The 26,506-nt window shown below is 42.6% G+C and overlaps 1 protein-coding gene across 3 annotated transcripts in view; it reads right to left on the bottom strand.

Moving 5' to 3' along the window:
• The window catches only part of IRF2 (interferon regulatory factor 2), a 103,146-nt gene that overhangs the window by 36,331 nt on the left and 40,309 nt on the right, over nt 1-26,506 (bottom strand). For 2 of the 3 annotated variants that reach the window (XM_077477295.1, XM_077477294.1), the window contains exon 2: nt 22,411-22,521. In XM_077477295.1, the coding sequence (XP_077333421.1) occupies nt 22,411-22,497 (87 nt within the window). In that variant the 5' untranslated portion in view covers nt 22,498-22,521. Of the gene's footprint in view, nt 1-22,410; nt 22,522-23,643; nt 23,782-26,506 lie in introns of those variants that run through there. The other variant, XM_077477296.1, reaches the window with a different exon arrangement.

Genomic DNA, 26,506 nt, shown 5'->3' on the forward strand with positions numbered 1-26,506 from the left:
TCCCTGACCATCTCCTGTACCATGCCTGCAGTCCCTGACCATCTCCTGTACCATGCCTGCAGTCCCTGACCATCTCCTGTACTATGCCTGCAGTCTCTGACCATCTGCTGTATGAAAATATTTTTTAAAAACAGTCATTTTCGGTATCGGTGCTGTTTCGGTATCAGTTTTTGGCCTAGTGTATTTTTCATTTTCGGTATCGGTTTCGGCACCAAAAAACCCATTTGGTGCACCCCTATCAATCAGCGCAAATAATGCTAAATATATAAAAAATAAATAAAATCAGCTGAACACACAGGGTCAAAATATCAAATATGAACGATAACACAAACTTTTCTTTCACTCATGGTTAGTGTTTGGCTGAAGCCATTTAATATCAAATCAACGGTGTTTACTCTTTTTTAAATCATAATCACAACAGAAACTACCCAAATGACCCTGATCAAAAGCTTACAAACCCTGATGATTTTGGCCTGATAACACGCACACAAGTTGACACAAAGGGGTTTGAATGGCTATTAAAAAGGTAACCATCCTCACCTGTGATCTGTTTGCTTGTAATTAGTGTGTGTGCGTATAGATCAATGAGTTTCTGAACTCCTGACAGACCCTTGCATCTTTCATCCAGTGCTGCACTGACTTTTCTGGATTCTGGGTCATGGGAAAAGCAAATTAATTATCAAAGGATCTGCAGAAAAATTTAGTTGAACTGTATAAAAAACAGGAAAAACATATCCCAAGGAATTGAGAATGCCAATGAGCAGTGTTCAAACTCTGATCAAGAAGTGGAAAATGAGGGGTTCTGTTGAAACCAAACCACAGTCAGGTAGACCAACTAAAATTTCAGCCACAACTGGCAGGAAAATTTTTGGGATGCAAAGAAAAACCCACATATAAAACTTCAGGTGAAATGCAGGACCCTCTGAAAACATGTGGAGCGTTTCAAGATGCACATAAGGAGGCAATTGAAGATGGGCTGCATGGTCGAGTCACCAGAAGAAAGCCATTACTACACAAATGCCACAAAGTATCCCACTTAAAATACACCAAACAGCACAGAGACAAGCCTCAAACCTTCTGGCATAAAGTCATTTGGAGTAACGAGACCAAAATTGAGCCTTTTAGCCACAACCATAAATGCTACGCTTGGAGAGAAGTCAGCAAGGCCTATGATGAAAGGTACAGAGGTGAATCGCTGATGTTTTGGGGATGTGTGAGCTACAATAAGGCACAGGAAATTTGGTCAAAATTGTTGGCAAGATGAATGCAGTATGTTATCAAAAAATACCGGAGGAACATTTGCATTCATCAGCCAGGAAGCTGCGCATGGGACGTACTTGGATATTCCAAGATGACAATGATACAAAACACAAGGCCAAGTTGACCTGTCATTGGCTACGGCAGAATAAAGTAAAGGTTCTGGAGTGGCCATCTCAGTCTCCTGACCTCAATATAATTTCATGCAAGACAGCCCAAGAATTTACAGGAACTGGAGGCTTTTTGCCAAGAGGAAAGGGCAGCGTCTAGAGGCTGTTATTTCTGCTAAAGGAGGCTCTGCTAAATATTGATGCGATTATTCTGTTGGGGTTCCCAAATGTATGCACCGCATTTTCTGTTAATCCAATAAACCTCATTTCACTACTGAAATATTACTGTGTCCTTCCGTTATTTCATAGATCAAAATGAAATTGCTGATCCAAACACCCAAATATTTATAAATGACAATCATGGAAATTGTCAGGGGTTCCTAAACTTTTGCATACAACTGTATGTACATTACAAGGATTTGCAGATTCCTACATTTTGTTATTCTGAAGAAATCACTGTGTTTGTCTGTATACATGTGGGAAAGGGAATCTAATGGGTGTGGTTTCATAATTATCAATTAGCTGTGCACCTCCAAGGCACTGCATCCCTTTAGATGCGGTTTCCTATTGGAAGTAGCTCACCAAAAATGACATTTTTGTTGCAGGGGATGCCCGATATCCAACTTGTATTTTAGGGAAAATTGGTGAGCCAAGCAAACAAGCAGGAAATTATATTTCTGGGGGGTGTTCTGTACAAATTCTGTGTACAGAACACCTCCAGGTAACGTATGGCATTGCATTTTCAAGGAAAGGTCATTTTTAAGAACATTAATTTACAATATGACTTGTGTCGCAACTGTATACGCTATAATATTGTTTCTTTATTTGCTAATTTTTCTTCCCCCACAAAAAAGTAGAGTTACCCTTTAAGCTGGTCATACATTATACAATTTTTGTATCCAATTCCCTCATGCCGCGTACACACGGGCGGACTGTATGGCGTACTTAGTCCGTCGAAACACATTTCAGCGGACAGTCCGCTCGTGTGTGGGCTTCAGCTGACTTTTTCAGCGTGCAGTCCGGCGTACTAAGAATTTCGGATTTTTCAAAATTCTGTCCGTCGTACTTTGGTTTCAGCTGACAATCCGCTCGTCAGTATGCTAGTTCGACGGACTAAGAATGGCGCATGCCCAGAAAGGATTTACACGGCGGAAGGGTGCTTTGCTGTGTATTGGACTTCCTATTTCTAGTCCCGTCGTACGTGCTGTACATGTCATCGCGCAAGCTTTCAACGGACTGTTTGTGCATCCGTGTGTGGTCAAGTCCGCTGAGTCGAAAGTACGAAGGACTGTCCGTCGGATTGTATGACGAACTAAGTACGACATACAGTCCGCCCGTGTGTACGCGGCATCAGATTTACCTTACACTATTTAGTACAAGGGCCTGCTTGATTGCATACAAATCAAAAGTCTTTAGGTTTGACCTCATTTTATATGGTTTTGGTAAGAAAATTGTAAAATGCATGGCTCTCCCCCACAGTACAACCAGCCTGGTGACCTAACTTTTTTCTGTTGCAGTTAATCAACACAGCTAGGTCACCCCCTGCCAGAAGCCTGAGGCTGGCAGGTAAAGGAGCAGCAACAGGCTGCTGAGGTCATCTCTGTGCTTCCTTCTTCTGTCAGCACATGTGAATGCTGGACACCTGATTGGCCGCAAGTAATGCTGATCCCACCCACAGTGCGAGCAATGCTGTACAAGTTGAAATTTAAAATTTTGCATTTCATTTTTGCATTAATTTTTTTTTTTTTTAATACTGAACTGCACTAACGAGTGTTCCTACCTGCCTAGAACTCAGCTTTCATGCTATGCATACATTTACCTGTGTTTTTTTTTTTTTAGTTCATTAGCATAACCTGTTGACAAAGTAAATAAAAATGGAATGTAAACTACATTATCTTTCAGTTTAAACACCTCAGGATGAACTATGGCACAAATCTCTTACGTGGAAATATATACTGTACATAATCTCAAGTTTCAAGAAGAAATACCGTATTTTGCCGTGTGATAGCGGACTGACAGAACACTGGTTTATTACACAGTCTATACATTCCATGAAAAAAAAAAAAAAAAACACATTCTGTACACGCATTTCTTGCACTCTCTGCTAGCACGGTTTTAAAAAATCTGGACAACTTTCTCCTTTGTCATGGCTACGTATTGTTATCTATAGCAGGGGTTAAATTTTTATCAAAGAACACCACCACTTAGGTGCTATTAATATCCAAACAGCTGCATTATAATTTTAGATAGAGTTAGAGAAAATTGATTTGATGGTGTTCCCATACCTTCGGGACAGGAAATACATGGACAAGCTTGGATTCTTACATCTGTGTGTGGCAACTCCTTCTCAGCACGTCTTGGCCTCATAGATCTGAACCAAGAACAACATTTCTGCTTCCTTAAAAAGCAATGGCTTGCAAAGCTTTGTTCTGTGTTGGCAGGCTGTCATGCTAATCCAATGGCTTTGGTACTTTCCAAGGCACCGACCTAATACAAAGCATGCAGCTCACTCTCACTCTAATATCCAAATGCTTACTCCAGATCAGTGACATATAATGTATAGATGCCACAGGCATCAGGGCAACTAGTATTCATTAACCCCTTGACCTCTGGAAGATTAACCCCCCTTCATGACCAAGCCATTTTTTGCAATACCGCAGGATTACTTTAAAACGGACAACTGTGTTCTTGCGACGCTGGGTTCAAATGAAATCAATGTCCTTTTTTCCCCCACAAATAGAGCTTTCTTTTGGTGGTATTTGATCACCTCTGTGGTTATTATATTTTTTTGCAGCTATAAACAAAAACCAAAAAAAAAAAAAAACACAACAAACAACATTCTTTTTTTACTTTCTGCTATAAAACATATCCAATAAAAACAAAAAAAACAGAAAAAAACAAAATTTTCTTCATAAATTAAGGTCAACATATATTATGCTATATGTTTTTGGTAAAAAAATAAATAAAAATTAAGCATATATTGATTGTAAACGCTATAACGTTTGCGTAAAACTATGGGAGATTTTTATTTTTTTAGTAGTGGCAACAATCAGCAACTTATAGCAGGACTGTGATATTGCAGCAGACATTCTGACACTAACTGACACTTTTTGGGGACCAGCGACACCAATACAGTGATCAGTGCTAAAAATATGCACTGTCACTGTACTAATGACATACATCAAGGGCGATCAACCGATAACCCCCCTCGGAGAAGCGAAATGCTTCTGAGGGTGTTATCTTGCGGGCGCGCTCCCGAGTCCAGCATTCAGCATCCATAGAGGCCGAGTCTCGGCCCCGCCCCCTGGTGCTCACGTCATTGGATTTGATTGACAGCAGCAGGAGCCAATGGCTGTGCTGCTATCAATCTATCCAATCAAGAGCCGAGAACCCTGGGCAGAGACAGCGCATCTCTGCTGGGTCAAGTTCGAGGGTTCAGGAAAGTAAATAGGGGGGATAGTCACTGATAGGATGCATTAAGGTGAAAAAACACAAAGGTTTACAACCCCTTTAACTGTGAGCCTAGCCAGATTGTGCGTGAACAATGTAAGGTGCTCTTTCTGAAAGGGGGGGGGGGGGAATGGAATTTATTTATGCAGGGACACAAACTCCATCCCTTCTCCCCTGTCAGAACGGTGATCTGCCCTGTTTACATAGGCAGATCACAGTTCTGCGTCTCTGCCTGGTGATTGGTGGGGTGCCGGCAGCATAGAGTACCCGGCACCCATCAATCGGCTTCCGTTGTATGTAATCAAGCATGCATGCACGTTGCCTACCCAGAAGTGCAGAATCGCGTATCTGTTTATATGATATGGCATGTAACAGTAAGAGCCGGTTCACACAGCGGGCGATGCGAGGCGACGCGACTCGCCTCGCCTCGCTCTCGCAAGTCGCCCCCGTTCTGTACAATGGAACCGTTCTGAGAGGAGCGACTCGAGTCGCTCCGACTCAGAAAAAAGGTTCCTGTACTACTTTTGGGCGACCTCGGGGCGACTTGCATTGACTTCTATACAGAAGTCATCTGCAAGTTGCCACTGAGGTCGCGGCAGGTCGCGGCGAGGCAAGTCGGAGTCGCCTCGCCTCGCCTGCAGTGTGAACCGGCCCTAAAACTGCTATAGGGTGTACACAGCAAGCAAGTTAAAATATCACCAAAGGCAGGCCCTATACATTTTCTCTTTAAAACAAAAAACTCAGAAAAGCAAACCTTTAAATACAAGAGGCAAGTGTATTACTACTTCTTTGAGATCTTAGCAGCAATCCAGGGTGAAACATTGCCTCTGTGCAGGAGCTTCCTGTAATCATGGCCGATCATTGCTATTCTTTCTCCTAGTACAGGGTGCCTAGTCCTGTATCTGCCCCCTCTTGTACTTTTCTACAGCCAGCCTGTAAGTGGATGAAGCTGCTGGGCCCCTCCCACAGCTCTGCACAGGCCATGGGCCGCACAGTGATGATGTCAACACTACTTTTACAAAGTAATATCTGGGTTTCCAAAGGCATTTGATGCACACAAAGTGGATTGTGATCATTTGTGGCTATACAGTGTATTCCTACTCTTTGAAATGTTCCACCCAAAAATGCAAAATGTATTTTATGTGATTGACCAACACAAAAGTGGCACATAATTGTGACATGGAAGGAAAATGATCAAATGGTTTTAATATTTTTTTTTTAAATAAAATACGTGAAAAGGGTGGCGTGTATTTATTTATTTTTTTATTCACCCCCTTTTACTCTGGTTCCACTAGATTTTAGTTAGGGGTATCAATTGCCTTCAAAAATCCCCTAATTAGTAAATAGAGTCCACTTGTGTGCAATTTATTTTCAGTATGAATACAGCTGTATGTTAAGCCTTCAGAGGTTTGTTAGAGAACCTTAGTGAACAAACAGCATCATGAAGGCCAAAGAATGTACCAGACAAGTCAGGTATAAAGTTGAGAAGTCTAAAGCCGGGTTAGATTATAAAAAAAAATATCCCAAGCTTTGAACATCTCACTGAGCACTGTTCAATCCATCATCTGAAAATGGAAAAATGGAATGAAATGAAAATGGAGTATGAAACAACTGCAAACCTACCAAGACATGGCCTCCACCTAAACTGACAGGCTGGACAAGGAGACTGGAGAGCATCAATCAGAGAAGCAGCCAAGAGCCCATGGTAACTTTGGAGGAGCTGCTGAGATCCACAGCTCAGGTGGAAGAATCTGTCCACAGGACAACTATTAGTTATGCACTCCAAATCTGGCCTTTATGAAAGAGTGGCAAGAAGAAAGCCATTGATGAAAGAAAGCCATAAGAAGTCCAGTTTGCAGTTTGCGAGAAGTCATGTGGGGGACACAGAATACATGTGGAAGAAGGTGCTCTGGTCAGATGAGATGAAATTTAACTTTTTGGCCTAAAAGCAAAACGCTATGTGTGGCAGAAAACTAACAGTGCACATCACCCTGAACACACCATCCCCACTGTGAAACATGGTGGTGGCAGCATCATGTTATGGGGATGCTTTTCTTCAGCAGGGACAGGGAAGCTGGTCAGAGTTGATGGGAAGATAGATGGAGCCAAATATAGGGCAATCTTAGCCCTTGTACACACGGTCAAACATTCCGACAACCAAAGTTGTCAGAAAATCCGATCGTACTTAATGTGATGACGTTATTTCGTTAGGACGAGACTACGTTCAGGCCAGTAACCAATAGCTTTGGTTTAGGAATTTGATTTCAGCATGCGTGGCACTTTGTCCGATCGGAATTCTCTACACATGATAGGACAAAGTCCGATCGGATCATGTTGTCGGAAAATTTTATAGACAAGTTGGAAAACTTGGTCCGTCGGATACTCCGATGGAAACAGTTCGATAGAGCCCACACACAGTTGGATTATCCGACAACACGGTCCGATCGGACACCTTCCGTCGGAATGTCCGACCGTGTGTACAAGGGCTTAGAAGAAAACCTGTTGCAGTCTGCAAAAAACAAAAACAAAAAAAAAAAAAAAACTTTAGAATGGGGTGGAGATTCACTCTCCTGCAGGACAATGACCCTAAACATACAGCCGGGGCTACAACGGAATAGAATGGATTAGATCAAATCATATTCATGTGTTAGAATGGCCCAGTCAAAGTCCAGACCTAAATTAAATTGAGAATCTGTGACAAAACTTGAAAATTGCTGTTCCCAGATGCTCTCCATCCAATCTGACAAAGCTGGAGTTATTTTGCAAAGAAGAATTGGCAACAATTTTACTCTAGATGTGCAAATCTTGTAGAGACATACCCAAAAAGACTTGCAGCTGTAATTGCAGAGAATTCTTTAGGTGGTTCTACAAAGTATTGACTCGGGGCTGAATACAAATGCATGCCACACTTTTCACATATTTCTTTGTAAAACATTTTGAAAACCATTTATCATTTTCTTTCCACTTCACAATTATGTGCCACTTTGTGTTGTTCTGTCACATAAAATACATTTATGTTTTTGGTTGTAACATAAATGTGGAAAATTTCAAGGGGTGTGACTACTTTTTCAAGGCACTGTACTTAAATGTAAGTTTGGAGTTCAGCTTTAAAGCAATATATACAGGAAAGCTTTATTTTAAAACACAAAAACAGACACTTTTTTAAAAGCCAAACACAAGTGTAAGGGTCCGTTCACACAGGGGCAACACGACTTGTAGGCGACTTGAGTGAGGCAACTTGGACACGACTTGAGTTTAGATCACAGCGCGACTTGTGATGACTTCAACCTGACTTGGGACGATTTACAAGTCGCCCAAGGCCAGGCGACTTTTGCCGTGGCCAATCAGAGAATGAGCTCTGAAGGGGGAACTCCACGCCAAATTTCTGAAAAAAATTTGGCGTGGGTTCCCCCTCCGAGAGCATACCAGGCCCTTAGGTCTGGTATGGATTCCAAGGGGAACCCCCTACGCCGAAAAAACGGCTGGGGGGTCCCCCCAGATCCACACCAGACCCTTATCCGAGCACGCTACCCGGCCGGCCAGGAAAGGGGGTGGGGACGAGCGTGCGCCCCCCCTCCTGAGCCGTACCAGGCCGCGTGCCCTCAACATGGGGGGGTGCCTTGGGGGAGGGGGGGCCGTGCGGCCCCCCCACCCCAAAGCACCTTGTCCCCATGTTGATGAGGACAAGGGCCTCTTCCCGACAACCCTGGCCGTTGGTTGTCGGGGTCTGCGGGCGGGGGGCTTATCGGAATCCGGGAGCCCCCTTTAATAAGGGGGCCCCCGGATACCGGCCCCCCACCCTATGTGAATGAGTATGGGGTACAATGTACCCCTACCCATTCACCCGTAAAATAAAAGTACCAAAAAAAAACACAACACAGCGTTAAAATATTTTATTGCACAGCTCCGGGGGTCTTCCGGGGTCTTCTCGCCGGACTCCTCCGCTATCTTCTTGTAGCTCTTTTACTAGCGGAGGAGTCCGGCTTTCTTCCTCCCCGCCGCCGGCCTCTTCTCCCGACTTCGGGGGTCTTGTCCCCCTCTTCGGTTCTTCTGCCGGGCCACCGCGCCTTCTTATAGCTCTTTTACAGGCGGTGGCCCGGTCTTCTGTCGCCGCTGCCTTCCGTTCTTCTTCTTCTCCTCCAGGAGATGTTGCCTCGACGATCTCTCCGGCCGGAATGCCAGAGCCACGCTGCGCGGCCACTTATATAGTGACAATGGGACGGTGTCACATGGTATATGTCACATGGGGACTATGACATCGTAAGGGGGCGGGGTCACCATGTGACACCAACCCATGTGACATATACCATGTGACACCGCCCCATTGTCACTATATAAGTGGTTGCGCTGCGCAGCGCGGCTCTGGCGAGGAGGAGGGAGGAGGGAGGAGGGAGAAGAACGGAAGGCGGCGGCGTCCGGGCCACCGCCTGTAAAAGAGCTATAAGAAGGCGCGGTGGCCCGGCAGAAGAACCGAAGAGGGGGACAAGACCCCCGAAGTCGGGAGAAGAGGCCGGCGGCGGAGGAAGAAAGCCCCTCCGCTAGCAAAAGAGCTACAAGAAGATAGCGGAGGAGTCCGGCGAGAAGATCCCCGAAGACGGAAGACCCCCGGAGCCGTGCAATAAAATATTTTAACCCTGTGTTGTGTTTTTTTTGGTACTTTTATTCTACAGGTGAATGGGTAGGGGTACATTGTACCCCATACTCATTCACATAGGGTGGGGGGCCGGTATCCGGGGGCCCCCTTATTAAAGGGGGCTCCCGGATTCCGATAAGCCCCCCGCCCGCAGACCCCGACAACCAAAACGGCCAGGGTTGTCGGGAAGAGGCCCTTGTCCTCATCAACATGGGGACAAGGTGCTTTGGGTTGGGGGGGCCGCGCGGCCCCCCCTTCCCCAAGGCACCCCCCCATGTTGAGGGCACGCGGCCTGGTACGGCTCAGGAGGGGGGGGCACACGCTCATCCCCACCCCCTTTCCTGGCCGGCCGAGTAGCGTGCTCGGATAAGGGTCTGGTGTGGATCTGGGGGGACCCCCACGCCCTTTTTTCGGCATAGGGGGTTCCCCTTGGAATCCATACCAGACCTAAGGGCCTGGTATGCTCTTGGAGGGGGAACCCACGCCAATTTTTTTTCAGAAATTTGGCGTGGAGTTCCCCCTTCAGAGCTAATATTTCTGTCAAAGTCGCCTCCGTATAGACAGAGATCCGACTTGGAGGCGACCTCCATTGAAATCAATGGGTACCGGTCGCCTACAAGTCGGATTGAAGTAGTAAAGGAACTTCTTTTGAAGTCGGAGCGACTTCAGTAGCGTGCATTAAGACAGCTCTCATTCACTTACATTGGTTTTTAAATGTTGTCCGACCTGAGGCAACTTGGGGCGACTTGAAGTCGGATCCCAAGTTGCCCCTGTGTGAACGGACTCTAACGGGACTTTAAATATGCTTTTGAGAACTAAACTGACCCTAGAGCTTATATAAAGTTATGCAAACTTTTATTACATTACATATTTAAAAATACATCCGCAGGTATACCATACAGTACAGAGTTACAAGAATAACACTGATACAGTAGCTTGAGTTCAGTTAATCAGCAATTGCATAGTAAATTGGTCTGGTCTACACGTTTCGTGGGAGTCCCCGCTTCTTCAGGACCATTTAACATGAAATCGTATATAACTGCTCTGACTACACATGTCTAACAAAAAATAGAGAGAACCCATAAACATATCAAAGAAAATATCCATCATAATATAAAATATATAAAATGACCAAATCTAAATGAATTGAACAAACAAAAATGGTTTGTTTGGATGAAAATTTTTTATATATATATATATATATATATATATATATATATATATATATATATATATATATATATATATAATGTGTTTGGGGGTTCTAAGTAAATTTGTAGCAAAAAATACAGATTTTAACTTGTAAGCAACAAGTGTCAAAAAGGTTTAATCTTTAAGTGGTTAAGCTGATCTTATTTACAGGCCGAAGTTCATTCCTTTGATCCAAAAGTGGAGTGGATACAAAGTGTTAAAATGTTTCTCTTTATCTCCATAAGAAGGCTGCCTTTTTTTTTTCCTTTTGACAGCTGTAGGCTGAGCAGAGAACTCTACTGAATTAGGAAAATGCTCTGCTAAAGTGCTACTAAAACCACAACAGTAAAATCTGTTTGTGTATGCAGAATAGCATGCTTGTTATACTTACTATGGAACTTAAAGTGGACCTTCAGTTATTTTTTCAACTTTTCATCTATTCAATCTTCTGCCCTTGTTGTTTTAACTTTACTGGCAGAAAAAAAAATATGTTTTACTATCCAAATACCCTATACAGCCCACTTCCCGTTTCTTGTCTGGTCATTAGCCTAGGCATATGACATCATGCACAGCTCTCTCTCGAACTCTCATGAGCGTTTGCCAGGAAGGCAAGGGGGTTGAGTCATAGGAGGGCCAATCAGAGCTGCAAGTGTGTGTCTGTGTAAATCCAGGAGGAGAAAAGGCAGCAACGTCAGCTGCCCACAGAAAAAATGATTGCAGCCAGACTTAGACTTGCAGCCAGCCACATAACGTCATACATAACACCTACACTGCCCCCTAGTGTTTAACTCCTTCACTGCCAGTGTCATTTACACAGGAATCGGTGCATTTAAATAGCACTGATTGCTGTATAAATGACAATGGTCCCAAAAATGTGTCAAAAATGCCCGATGTGTCCGCCATAATGTCGCAGTCACAAAAAAAATATATATTAATAAAAATGCTATAAAAACTATCCCCTATTTTGTAAACGCCATAACTTTTGCGTAAACCAATCAATAATCGCTAATTGCATTTTTTTTACCAAACATATGTAGAAGAATACGCATCGGCCTAAACGGAGGAAAAGAAATGTTTTTTTATATATTTTTTTGGGGATATTTATTATAGCAAAAAGTAATATTGCATATTTTTTCAAAATTGCGCTCTTTTTGTTTATAGCGCAAAAAATAAAAATCGCAGGTGATCAAATACCACCAAAAGAAAGCTCCATTTGTGGGGAAAAAAGGACGCCAATTTTGTTTGGGAGCCAAGTCGCATGACCGCACAATTGTCAGTTAAAATGGCGCAGTGCCGAATCGCAAAAAAGGGGCCTGGTCCTTTGGTTGCAAATTGGTCCGGGGCTTAAGTGGTTAAAGAGGATGTCAAGCCAAAACATTTTTTTCTAGTGGGGAAAGGTGTGAACTTCAACTGAATTTTTTATGTTATACAAAGCTCCATTAGAGGGATTTAGCCTCCACTTCCTGTCCTGCTGACAACAGTTTTACCAGACAGGAACTGAAATTTTGTGGAATATACAGAATTGTCACACTACTGTACTTAGACAACCTTCGAGGTCAATGGCTGATATTTTCACACACAAATATCTATCAAGTATGATATTTTCCATACAGCTAATAACAGAACTCATGAATAAAACATTCTATTTTGTATGCTTTAAAATAGCATTACAAAAATTTGTCATTTTAAATATCATGCTATTTTTTTACCATGGTATTTTCAAATCCAAAATAGCGATGTAGTGACAGGGGAAGCAAAGCCAAAAACCTCTATAGGTTTACGCAAGAATGCCCCCTCCCCTTCATGCAACCAAACAAAGGTATCATTATTACAAAGTGAAAGATTTTCAGCCTACTGTAGTCAAATCAGTATAAGTATGACTTATGAGTGCTTGGTACACAGTAATGCACTTAAAGAGTAACTCCACTTTTTTGACGAGTAAAAACAATCCCCTCTGGGTGATCTATGTACATTGCAGGGATTTTAACAAACTCGCCAACAGACTCGTACTTTTTGTAGCGCTGAATACATAGTAGAGGTCGACCGATATGGGTTTTTCTCTGGCCAATGCCGATATTTAGAAATCATGGCGGCCGATGGCCGATATATGATGCCGATTTTTTTTGGCCGATATGTTAGGCCGATTTTTTATTTTTTTATCCCCCTTCATCTCATAAAACCTAACAGACACCTTTCCCACTGGGGCGTTTTTTTAGGCGCTTTTGGGCTAAAAATAGCGCCTGTAAAGTGCCTGCAAAACGGCTCCCTTGCAGTCTGTGTGAAAGACAGAGCGCTTTCACACTGAGGCGATGCAAGCAGCACGTTTGGAGTGGTGTATACCGCTTCTCCACCACTCCTGCCCATTGATATTAATGGGCACCACTGCCCAAGCGCATTCAATGCGATTTGGCAGCGGTGCTTCACGGGCGCATTTAACCTCTTCTTCGGCCGCTAACTAGGATTATATGCGCCCCACTAGCAGCTGAATAGCACCGCTAAAATGATGGTAAAGAGCCGCTAAAACTAGCAACATTTTACCATCAACGCCTGCCCGCTCCAGTGTGCAAGCAGCCTATAAAATAAAAACAAGTACTCAAAACTTTTGGACGAAAAAAAAAAAATGGCCTAATTTACTGTTTTTTTTTTGTTTTTTTTTAAATCATTAAGTGTATTTTTTTTCCCCCCCAAAAAAATGCATTTGAAAGACCTCTGCGCAAATGCCGTGTGACATAAAATATTGTAACAACCGCTATTTTATTCCCTAGGATCTCTGCTAAAAAATATATATATACTTTTTGGGGGGTCTAAGTGATTTTCTGGCAGAAAATACAGGACTTTTACTTGTAAGCAACAAGTGTCAGAAAAGATTTAGCCTTTAAATGGTTAAACTGAGAACTTCTACACACAGAGATGATTTCATTCATTCAAGTGTAAACATTGTATCTTTCTGTTTTTTTCTTGGCAGGCTGCCCAGAGAGGAGGAAAGACTGTTTCTATGAGGACTCAGGCAACGTACACACGCGGGGACTGTTCGCTCAACTTTGTCCGTTGAACAGTGTTTCGGCGGACAGTCCGCTCGTGTGTGGGCTTTCAGCGGACAGTTTCAGCGGACAGTCTGCTGAACAAAGTTTTTCGGAAATTCCGAAAAACTGTCCGCTGAAACTTTGTTTCAGCGAACAGTCCCCTCGTGTGTAGGCTTGTTCGTCAAACTAAGTTCCGCGCATGCTCAGAAAGGATTTACACGCCGAAGTTTGCATTGCAGTGTATAGGACGTCGTTTTCTAGTCCCGTCGTACGTGCCGTTCACGTCATCGGGCACGGTATCAGCGGACTGTTCGTTCGTCGTGTGTGGGCAAGTCCGTCCATGCTAATTTTGAGCGGACTGTCCGCTGAAACTGTTTGACGGACAAAGTTGAGCGAACAGTCCCCGCGTGTGTACGCGGCCTTACACTGACTTCTATTACAGAAGTCATTTCCAAGTCCCGCTGTTCTAAATCGGCCTTTTTATCAGCTCAATCAGCCGATGCCGATTAATTAAAAAACGGCAAATATCGGCCGATATATCGGCCGGCCGATATATCGGTTGACCTCTAATACATAGCCATTTGTTTGACCCTGTTCTTTTTTTTTTATTGAAAAAAATGTAAACAAAGAAAAAATATGAATTCATGTCACCGTGTTTTTTTTAGTGGGGGTTTAGACATCCAGTGTAGTCTGGATGGACAGCGGTATTTGATTTATGGTACTTTCTCATTAAAAGGCAATGAGAATAAAAGTTATGCTGACATTTTAATAAAAAAAAAAAAAAAAAAAAGAAGAACGCTCAAATCTGCCTAAAAAAAAAAAAAAAAAGTTCCAGAATTTGTTTGAGCTTCAGGCATTGGAGATGTGAACCATCTCCATAAAGATTAATTGAATTTTTCCCCTCCAGCATTTTGTAGCTTCAGCCTTCAAGCTACAAAAATGCTCAGGTGTGACAGGGGCCTTAGAGTGGAACATGTAACATGTTCCAGCTCCCCACCCCCTCCTTGTGAGTGACAGCAGGCAGGGGATTTTCCCCTGCACCCACTATCACAATTAAAAAACCATGCACTATGTGGTGCTCCGCCCACACCGCCGTGTCATTCATTCACAGAAATCTGTGAATGAACTACAGGTAGTACTGTGCGAGGGGCTGACGGCTTGTAGTTCTCAAAGAACTGCGCTGCGCAGTTCCTGCAATTCAGTAACTGCCTGCCCATTCTGGAGGTATGGGCATACAGAGTACCAAGTCTGCAGGATCGTGGCATTGTATCCGTGATCTGAGGATTGTGGGTGTGATGCTTTGCAGATGCTTTTTCATCATTACTGTTGAAAATTAACATCACTTTGACCCCATTCTGTAAACATTACAAAATTGAAGGAATGTTCCAAAAACAAAACAAAATTCTACTAGTGTATGGGCAACTTTATTGGGCAGTGTAGCACACAATGCACACCACTACAAATGTAACATGGATGTGCTTGTTGCAGTTATTTACTGTAGATTTGTTGGCATAAGATGATGTACTACCACTGCAGCCAAGTTTAAGGGAAATAGGTTTTGGCTCAGTTTTCTTTTTCTTTCAAAGTTAAAGCAAACTTGGATCAGCCAAAATGAACATCCTTTGTTTTAAAGTGTAAAATGTATTTGAAAAGCGAGTAGGATGGTGGCCAAACACATTTAACTCACAACTCCCAGCTTTCTGAGATAGAAAAAGAGGAATAACTTTTAGGCTCCATGCGCGCTAGTGTTTAAAAGCGCAAAAAAAAAAAAAAAACATAAAAAAAAATGCTGATAATAGCATTTGTGTCCTGGCTTGTAGTAACCTTTTAGTAGCTTTTAGAAGTGTTAACAAAAACACGTGTAAGAAGTGGATCATTTTAGTAGCGTTTCACATTTTTTCTACCGGAAAAACGATCCCAAAAATGCTACAAAAAATATTTTTCTGCTCCTAAATGCTAAGCTTGAATAATGCTTCTAGCATAAAATAGCTTGCATGGACACATAGTATAACACCATTACCTTCTAGGACAGCCTTTCTCAACCTTTTCAACACAGAGGAACCCTTGAAATAGTTCTCCGATCTCGGGGAACCCCTGCTAGAAATTAGAGATCTACAAGTCATAATACAATAGTGTGATGATCAGTGGGAAGATTGGTCCTTACATTATTGGTCATTGGGAAGAATTACCTCCTTACAGATAGCTAAAAAGATCAATGGTGTCAGTGGGAACTTATCCGAGGGGCAGAAATTGCCCAATGCTGAAGGAACCCCTAGCAACCTTTGGAGGAACCCTGGTTGAGAATCACTGTTGTAGGAGATGAAAAAAATGCTCATAATAACTTCTAATGTCACGTGCACATGACCGGACTTTTCGAGGGACTAGTTCCGATGGTCTTTCCAACGGACTTTTGGCGGAGTTCCGATGGACTTTCTGAATGAACGGATTTGGCCACACACAATTACACCAAAGTTTGACGGATTCGAGCGTGATGATGTACGACTGGACTAGAATAAGGAAGTTCATAGCCAGTAGCCAATAGCTGCCCTAGCGTCAGTTTTTGTCCTTCGCACTAGCATACACACGAACTGTTGTGGTGGAAAAACTTAAAACATGATCTATTTCTAAAGTCCGCTGGATTTTTGGCAAGCAAAGGTCCGATGGAGCCCCCACACGATTGAACTGTCCGATGGACTCGTTCCATCGGACCTTTGCTGTCAAAAAGTCTTGTCGTGTGTACGCAGCATAAGAGCTTAAAAAAAAAAAAAAACACTAGTGTCAATGGAGCCTTACAACCAAGTCACAGGCAAAAAAGAACTCTGCTCATACTTTCGTAATTTCAGATTGATAAAGATAGACCGTCTGTTATAGCTCAACACATCATTGCACTTTGATCTTTTTACAGATATCTGTTAAAGGCCAAATGAGGAAAAATAGATATCATCTCACTTCTGTTTTGTAAATCGTTCCTTGACTGTTTCTGGATGTAGAAAATTAAAATAAACCTTTGACCAGCCACCATGGCACACCTCTATATTTCCTTCATACTTGAAAAACTACAACATACCACAATCATAGCTGGACTTACCATTGGGCTTGACTGGGCTTAAGCCCATGGCCCCCACTCAACAGGGGGCCCCGCCTAATAGGGGGCCCCGTCGAGATACATAGCCGAGTGTACTCGGCTCGGCTCCACTCACAGTCACGCTCAGTCCTGCCCTATGATGGACATAACACAGGGACTGGGCGTGATTGAGCTGAGCCGAGTACACTCGGCTACTCTCGGTTCCGCTCAAGAGTGGGAGAGGACCCGAGAGACACCGAGAGGACCCGAGAGCTGCCGAGATACACAGGACGGCGCCAGGGCCGGCTTTAACATTGATTGGACCCTGGGCAAAAAAACTTTTCGTGGGCCCCACCCCCCATGCAGTTTTGCTCTCCACCTGCTTTGAGACATACAAAAAATAGCAGCTAGACTCAAAATCAGTTTACTGAATCATATCTGGCAGCTATTGTGATTGGTTGACAGAGGTTACAATGTATCATTGCCGTTCACTGACTGGTTGCTAGAGGTTACAGCACACATTACAGTTCTGGCTGGTTAGTTGCTAGATGTTACAGCACATGATTTCTGCTTGCTAGAGATTACTGTGGATATGACCTCAGGGGGGTATGATATACATATCAAGCTATTTACATGAATGCCGGTAATTTACATGTAAACACAGGGTCTGCAGGTGAGTCATTCTGTACACAACAATAGGGCAGAGCTGGGCAGCATTAGTAGCAGCACTTGAGATATTGGACAGCACAGGACTAAAAATCTCAAGGGGCAAGGGAATTTAAACCAGGATTGTTGGCAAGTATAAGGAAGCTGCTTTGGGCCACACAACAATGACAGGGCCCAGGGTAGCTGCCCCTTTTGCCCTGCCTTAAAAACGGCCCTGGGCGGCGCCATTTTTAAACTTCAAGGCTGCAAATTACACTGGGGCAAGGCTGCAAATGACAAGGCTACACTGATAAGGCTGCAAATGACACTGAAAAGGCTGCAATGACACAGGACAAGGCTGCAGATGGACACTGATAAGGCTGCATTGATGGGCATTTAAATACAATGTTTTTCCTTAAACTTCCCTTCTAAAAGTTTTTTTCCTTAAAATTCCCTCCTAAACTTGGGGTGCGTGTTATACGCCAGTGAGTGTTATACGCTGATAAATACGGTAACGTATAGAAGGTAGGGCCCTAAAGTAACTCAAGCCCAGGGGCCCAGGGTCAAGTAAGTGTGGAGATACTATGTATGCAGGTGTTTTGCTGATGATTTGAATAAATAAAGTAAGAAGAGCTTCCTCAAGTGTGGCTTTCAACTTTTTACTTCTGATGGTGAGCAGGAATGGGTTGCAGGAACCCGCACCAAGACTGTCGTATCAGTGGATGACAGGAGGAGCAGCTCTTGAGCAGTGTTGTGGATTTGGGTATGTTTTTACAAGAACTGGAAACTAGATACACATACAATGTTTCCAAACTAGTCTTTGCACTATATTAAAGTCTTCTTGGCTGTCCACACTTTTTGGTTGTATTCTTTCTTAAAGCAAACCAATAAGGATAGCAATATGGTGTGGTCATTATTGACTTGGTCTTCTTTATATACAGACTCTGAGGCTGCCATACTGGTCCTTCAAACTAGACAGTCGCTCTTCTGGAACAAGCATGTAGCCAGTGAAGTATGGAAAATCAAAATTTTTCTTGCATGCCTGTTCCAGGTAAGCAACACAGTAGGAAGTGAAAGCAAGATCGACATGACAGCTCCCTCATTTCTAGTTGCCTGGCTGTTATGCTGATCAAGTAGGTTTAATACTTTAAAGCTGGCAAAAGATGGTTTAAAACTTGGCCGGTTCAGCAGGGGCCAGCCGAGATCCGATTCACCTATGGGCAGGCTGATTGTACCCAAGTCAATCCAATGATCGAATTGGGTACAACCAGCATGTTGAATTTCTAGTATGTGATTACTGCCTGTAGCTATAGCCGCTAGCGATTTTCCATTGTGTTGTTCCGATAGGGATGGTTCCCCACACCCCTCCATCGGGAGAGCACAATAACTCCACGGGAGGAATTCCCCATCAAAAATGACTGTTGTAGGAAAAGTCTAGTGATTTTCTTTCTTGCAACCCATGGTTGCAGGAAGGAAAAAAAAAAAATCACATGATCTATCTCAATCACTGACCTGGAACATATGTGCAGATCAATAAAGTTATAGAAGAGTTAGAAGTTCTTATATGAGGACTTGCTCCAGGGCACTTACATAAGCATTAAAGCCTGATGGCCAGCATAACAGGAGCAGAGCTATTATTTGGAAAGATGAGGTCAGGCATCCTTAAGTCCCCATGTTTCCTTCAGGTCATATTTGCTTCCCTTCAAGTTTGGTCTTCACATTATTCAGGCTATGAAAAGAGCAGACACCTGCCTGATTGTTATAGCTCCATCCACAGTAAATTCTGATGCTTTGAAAACATTTGCTCCCTCCTTCTGCTCCAATCTTAACCACTGTATGCTTGGGTGAGCCATGTGCACATATTTATGGGATAGCCATCTGACCAACTGCCTCCTAAGTGCCCGTTCACACAGGGGCGACGCGACTTGCAGCGCGTCTCACAGACGCGACCTGCACACGACTTCAGCGGCGACTTGCAAAATGACTTCTGTATAGAAGTCAATGCAAGTCGCCTGAAGTCGCCCCGAAAATACTACAGGAACCTTTTTCCAAGTCGGAGCGACTTGAGTCGCTCCTATTAGAACGGTTCCATAGTACAGAACGGAGCGCGACTTGTCAGGCGGCTAAGTCGCCTGACAAGTCGCGGTAGTGTGAACGGGCACTAAGGGTCAAACCTTTGCTAAACAATTGTACACTGTTGAGTGTCCACAGACAGCTTGAGAGAGATATGTTCTATTACCATCAATCATAAGATATTTCTTCTTGGATAGGACACTAGGGGAAGAGGTATCATTAAGGTAGACTTAGCAAAAGTTTAATACATCAACAGTGTGGAATCTACAGGCCATGTTTCAGTTGGGGGCAGCTCTCTTCTTAATACAAGCTAGATTGTTGTATATTTTATTAGTGTGCGTGGTATGCCAACTGGTATTAAAAAAACAATGTTGAGGGCCCTGGCTTAGAATTTTTTTCATCAGGGCCCAATGGAGTTTAGATACACCCCTGTTCCTGTGCCTTCATGTTACAGCAAGTGACGGTACTATTTGTACAGAAAACAACTCAATGTGACAGCTACTCGACCCAGTACAAGCTTTGACTTGACAAACAACTCCATAGCTAGGGAATAAAGTTAATCATTATCTTTTTTTGCACTCATGGAGATTTACTATCCAACCTGTGGCTTAGGAACAAGTTAACTCAATTCTCATCTTCAGTAATACACAGAAAAAAAAAATTATCAATATCTCATTTACCATTTTTATTGACAGCTGTTCTATTTAACAAGTGATAAAAAATATTGCGTAATCACTAACAAACCTCAAATGCCTTATGTAAACCTTTTACAACATTAATGATCCAAGAGGAAGTTCCAACATAATATCTCAAAGTTGTATATGTCAGATGTATTTCCTCTTGAAATTGGGGATTGTGCAATGCACACTTTCATAATAAGACATAAAAAAACATAATTTATTAAATAAAGACTGTGCTGCAGCTAGTATGACAGAGCTACACACGATCACAAACATTTTCAGACTTTGGTAAAAGCATTAAAAAAAAAAAAAAAAAAAAAAAAAGATAAATTAAAAATAAAAAAAAGTGAAATAAGCGTCAGGGGTTAGTTTTGAAGCACATTGTAGCCATTTCATGTTAACCTATCCTTCTAGAATAACATATTTGTACAATGTGAATGGTAATGTCAAATCAACCATAGGGTACATTTCTGTGTGAAAATATGCATCCATCTTGGCAATGCCTTTTTTGTTAAAGCAGGGAAATTTGAGCAGTGTAGTGGCTAAGTGGTTAACAATCCTGCCTAGCACTAGGGTGGTCGGTTCAAATCCCAACTACAGCACTATCTGCCTGGAGCGTGCATGTTTTCCCAGTGCCTGTGTGGGTTTCCTCTGGGTACCCCGGCTTCCTCTCAAACTCAAAAGACATGCGGGGAGGTTAATTGGTTCCTGTCTAAATTGGTCCTAGTATGTGTATGCATGAACGTGAGTTAGCGACGTCAGCTTGTAAGCTCCTTGAAGGCAGGGATTGATGTGATTGTACAATATATATGTAAAGTGCTGTGTAAACTGTCGGAGCTATACAAGCCCCTGAAATAAATATCTGCTGCATTGTAAAAAAAGCGATCATCAAGGATGCAATTTAAAAGCAACCTTTAGGGCATATTCACACTAGATGTAGTTTGATTCATTTTTTGACTGCATTTCCACTGCATAGACAGTCCAAAGGTCCAGATTATCCTATGGGCATAGTTCACACCATTACAATGCAGGGCAGTGAAAAAAGTAGCAAGCTGGATTTTGCAGTCTCACAAATGTGCAGAAACACATGCAAATGCGAGAAAATGCACTAAAATGCAGTGCATGCAAAAAGTGCAGTTTCTGGTGTGAATGTGCCCGGTTCTGGTTGACTGTACGCACAAACAGCTGTAAGGAAGCAAGATAAGGCGTCTTGTGGAAATAAGATCAGAAAACAAGCACAGCTTTGTTACCCTATACAGGCGGTCCCTGGGTTCCGAACAAGTTAGGGACTGTAGGTTTGTTCTTGCGTTTAATTTATTTGTAATTCGAAATAGTACATTTCTAAGTGTAACTCCAGCCTGTGCAGTGATGTGGGACGTCCCGGGTGCTTCTGTGCATGCAGTCATGTTATTTGGGGGGCTCTTGCGGCCATGCAGTACTGCAGTGTGGGATGTTTCCTGCGCTGCAAGATGGTTGCTCAGATGTATCCGGGACCAGTGTGGAACGCACGCGGCTGACAGCGACATCACACCACCTCCATTCATAAGTAGGAGTCATTCGTAACTCAGATGTTCGTAACTCGGGGACTGCCTGTATTAAGGCGCTGTATTTTGGGGTGTGTAAGAGCAGATAAGCACCATTGGATTTAGTGGACTGCTAAACACCAAATTTCTGACACTATTTAAAAAAGGTATTGTAGCCAAAATAAAAAATAAAATAAAAAATGATTTTCTACAAAAAACGCATTATAATTCTCTGGGGCAGGGTACAACCTGTGGAATCCAAAAATCAATCTTTGGGCCCTCCAGGTAATCTTACACGGAATTGTTTTTGATGGTAGAAATTCTGTTGGATTCCTTTGGAAATCATATTTTAGGAGCAAAGAGCAATCATACACATTGACTTGGATCAACTAAAAAGTATCTAGGTAGCATGCAGAACCACCACCAAAATGGGCCTTTCACCCGCTAAAAGAATGGCAAAGGAGTATGGCAGCAGCACTGAACTAAACTAAACTAGGATTCGACCTTCTGCCAGGCACTATGTCGCAGCAGCAATCATCATAAAAATAATGCTGGCAGCAGATGGGTTGGTTTAGCAAATCAAAATTTGCAGAGGAAACGTTACTTTTTATAGACATTTGTATTACAGAAGGAAAGGATTTTTGACTTGCTCCTCTACTTATTCCCGAACTATATAGTGCCACAAAACTCAGTAGCACGGTCTTCAAACAGGACAACAATGTCAGGGAAATGCCTTATAACATTAAAAATTAGGACAGTACCTTATTTAACCATTTCAATCCTGGGATTCGATCTGCATTTATCTGTTCTTCTAACCACGGCCGCATCCGCATCCTTTCCACAGGCATTTTTTCCAGGTTCAAGGAATGACACTGAGGACATTTATAAAAAAAAAAAAAAAAACAATTTTATTCAATAGGCAAAGTAACAAAGTGATATATTAACAAATAAGTTGTTTACCAGATACAGCCAAGTATGTAACAGCGTTTTAAAAGGCACTGCAATGTTTTTGTTGTTTTAACTAGATATTAAAAAACCTGTGTTTTTTCACCTTCATGCATCCTATGCATGAAGGTGAAAAAACACATGGCAGTGACCGGCCCCCGAGTTTTACTTACCCGAGCCATGGAACTTGACCCTCGTGACCAGCTCTCAAAAGCTGTGTACTAATTGGATGATCGCTTCAAAGGCAGTATTTTTCGTCCGTTTTTGGCGTCATCATATGTACTAGGCATAAGGCCCCTTTTTTTACTGGGCAGATTCCGTTTCGATCAGAAGGGGGGGGTCCCCTGCTGATCAGAACACAGAGGGTGGATGAAACATTTATGTTCTTTCAGTTACTGCAGACTGAGGACACAAACAGAGCCCACTCTGCTCTATGGGTGGCCAGGAGTAAACAGACTCTGCTGTCCATTTATACCCGGCTACCCTTGGATCCAATCTGCCTAAACCAGAAGGGGACAGATCCTCATTATTTTGTGGACCGGATCGTTCAACTTTCCTTAAGATTTACCAAAACCATATGAGGTCAAACCTAAACACTTTCAATTTGTATGCAGTCAGGCAGGACCTTGCACTACAAAGCTGAAGGTAAACCTAAAGGAAATTGAAGAAAATTGTATATAGTGTATGGTCAGCCTAAGGGAGGGGTAACTGCTTGTTCTGGCAGCTTCCAGTCTATGCCTCACCATTTCCTCTGTGCATTAAAACTGTGGGCGTGCTAATGTGCTAATGTGCTAATGTCATGAAAACACATCTCTTCCCTTCATTACTCTGCCTGCTTGGTCTCTGTCAGATCTAATTACTATGAAGCTTTCACCTGCAGAGCACTAGACTGAGAAACAAAGGGATTGTGGGATATGTAGTTTCTTCACAGTAAGTGTCAGGTCCTAAAAGAGGCTCTTCACCTTGTAAACAAAAATTTGAAAGTCAGCAGCTACAAATACTGTCACAGCTTACTTTAAAAGAAAAAAAAAAACAACACACACACTTACCTGTCCCAGGATCCAGAAATATCCTCACCCACCAACCCCAGTCTTTCTGGGGCAGGCACCGGCATCTTAACTATGGGCAGCCAACTGTGACTCCTTGTGGCTTCACAGCTCAACGCATAATCTCTGTCTGTTATCTGTGCAGTGCCATTCTGCATGCCTTTTTTGAACCCATAAAACAGAAACTGCTGACAAAAGGAATGTGAAGATTTACTCTACTACAGATTGTGTTTACAGGGCTACAAAAGGACACCATGAAACTACACGACCAGTGCACATGCAAGTGAAAAACAAAAGGTGCAGATAAGGTATAAGTATAATTTTGATAGGTTGGTTTGAATGCAATATAAATAAACTTGTTATTGTTTGTGTTACTACTCAATAGTAGTAATGTAAGTGCCCGTTCACACAGGGGCGACGCGACTTGCAGCACGACTCACAGACGCGACCTGCACACAACTTCAGCGGCGACTTGCAAAATGACTTCTGTATAGAAGTCAATGCAAGTCGCCTGAAGTCGCCCCAAAAATAGTACAGGAACCTTTTTCTAAGTCAGAGAGACTTGAGTCGCTCCTATTAGAACGGTTCCATAGTACAGAACGGAGCGCGACTTGTCAGGCGGCTAAGTCGCCTGACAAGTCGCGGTAGTGTGAACGGGCACTTAGAGACTCTATTAGTAAGTACAATTGAATGCAAATGTAATCTACTTGTATATATGTTAACATGGTCCTAAAACATACTACTGGAAATTAAAGACTATTATCATTACTGAACAAACTAAAGCTGACCATACACTAGTTTTTGTACAAAAATTTGAATTTTCAGAACATTTTTTTTTTTTTACTTTCTAGTGGAAATTTGGTAATTTTTAACCAAAGTGAAGCAAAAACTCAAAAGGAGCAGGATGGGAAAAAAAATTCTTTACCAATGAAATTCTGTAAATGTGGTTTTCATATTTGTGTAATTATACACTTTGTAATGAAACCTTTTTAATACATCTAGACATTCCATCCAAATGGCAGGTCTGGATGAAAATCTAAAAGGTCTTCCAAACAAAATTAGTCAACTTAATGACAGCAAGAAAGGAAGTTCAGGTGAACAATTTTTCTACGAGTGTTTAAATCTAAACGTGTATGGTTAGGTTTAGAGAAGAGTAGATTGGAAATTGGGCATACCAAAAATAAATAAAATAATCAGAATTACAGCAGTCCATTTTCTCATAAAGGACCAACAATTAAACCTAGCATGCTTGTCACAGAGCATGATGATTTATTAAGAATACTCTATTGTGTTTGTGAATTGTTTTTGAAGCCATTGCACTGTTTTGTGTGTGTGTGTGTGTGTGTGTGTGTGTGTGTGTGTGTGTGTGTACTAAAAACATTTGAAAAGGTTTCTGTCCTCCTTGTTCTAGAATGGAATCTAAAATGACTGGAGGAAGCAGTGTAATGTGCTGGGAAGTGATGCAGCCAAACAGAGAGGAATGTGTTCTGTGATCATCAGATCAGTGCTTGTAAACAGATTTGGATTTTTTTTTTCTTTTCAAATATTTTATTGAATATAATGCAAAAAAAAAAAAAAAAAAAGTCATACAATAGATTTATAGTTAAAGCGGAGGTCCACACTAAAGTGGACCTTCCGCTCATTGGAATCCTCCCCCTTCCGGCGCCACAATTGGCACCTTTCAGGGGGGAGGGGGTGCAGGTACCTGTACAGTACAGGTATCTGCACCCACTTCCTGGATAGCTCTCTGCGGAAAGGGGCGTAGATTACGCCCCTTTCCGAAAGTCCCCCGCTGCCTGCTGGGAAACACACAGATCCCAGAGGCAGCGGGTCCATCCTCATTGCGCTGCGCGACTCGCGCATGCGCAGTAGGGAACCGGGAAATGAAGCCGAAAGGCTCCACTTCCTGATTCCCATACCCAAGATGGCGGCGGCAGCACCCGAGAGACGATCGAGAGATCGGCTTCGGGTGCCGACATCGCGGGCGCGCTGGACAGGTAAGTGTCACTATTTTAAAAAAGTCAGCAACTGCAGTATTTGTAGTTGCTGGCTTTAAAAAAAAAATAAAAAAAAAAAAAATAAAAAAACGGGCACTCCCGGCGGACTCCCGCTTTAAGTAGAATGTATAAGTGTGAAATGAGGCTTCTCAGTATATTAACAGGAGGTGAATACTATAACAGTCATGTAATTTGGGATATATTAGTTTAACACATTTTAGCTAAAGATAAACATGTATAAAGTTTAATAACTGGATTAGATACATAGTAAAAATTGTAGTTTCAAAGTTTAGGGTTGGAGGAGATTCAGATTTGGATTTTTTAGGACTCAAATCTTGCTCCCATTTTTAATTCCTAAAGCTAAACTCCTGAAATGTGGACATTTGCACTGGAAAAATGCAAGGTGTTCTGTGAATGGAGGTTGTAAGGATGGATATCACAATCTCCCCTTTTCAAATCACAGAACACCTTGTATTCTGTGAAAATACAATACATTTTCTGAATGGAGGTCATGCAGAGTGGGGGAACTGCTATCATCTGTGTACTCCACTTGGAAGTGTAAGACCCCTTTCACACTGAAGGCACTTTTCAGGCATTTTAGCGCAAAAATAGCACCTGTAAGGCGCTTCTCATGCCTCCCCAGTGTGAAAGCCCGAGTGCTTTCACACTGGGGTGGTACGGGAAATGTCCTGCAAGCAGCATCTTGGAGGCAGTGCCAGAGCGGTGTATACACCACTCCAAAAATGCCCTGCCCATTGAAATGAATGGGCAGCGCTACTGAAGTGCATGCAAGGCGCTTTGTCAGTGCAAAAACGCAGGCACTTTTAACCCTTTGCTCGGCCTCTAGTGGGGGTTAAAAGTGCCCCGAA

Source organism: Lithobates pipiens, unplaced genomic scaffold (genome assembly GCF_037356315.1).
Source record: "Lithobates pipiens isolate NorthernLeopardFrog02 unplaced genomic scaffold, aLitPip1_a1.2 Scaffold_13, whole genome shotgun sequence".
In the NCBI taxonomy this organism is placed as follows: domain Eukaryota; kingdom Metazoa; phylum Chordata; class Amphibia; order Anura; family Ranidae; genus Lithobates; species Lithobates pipiens.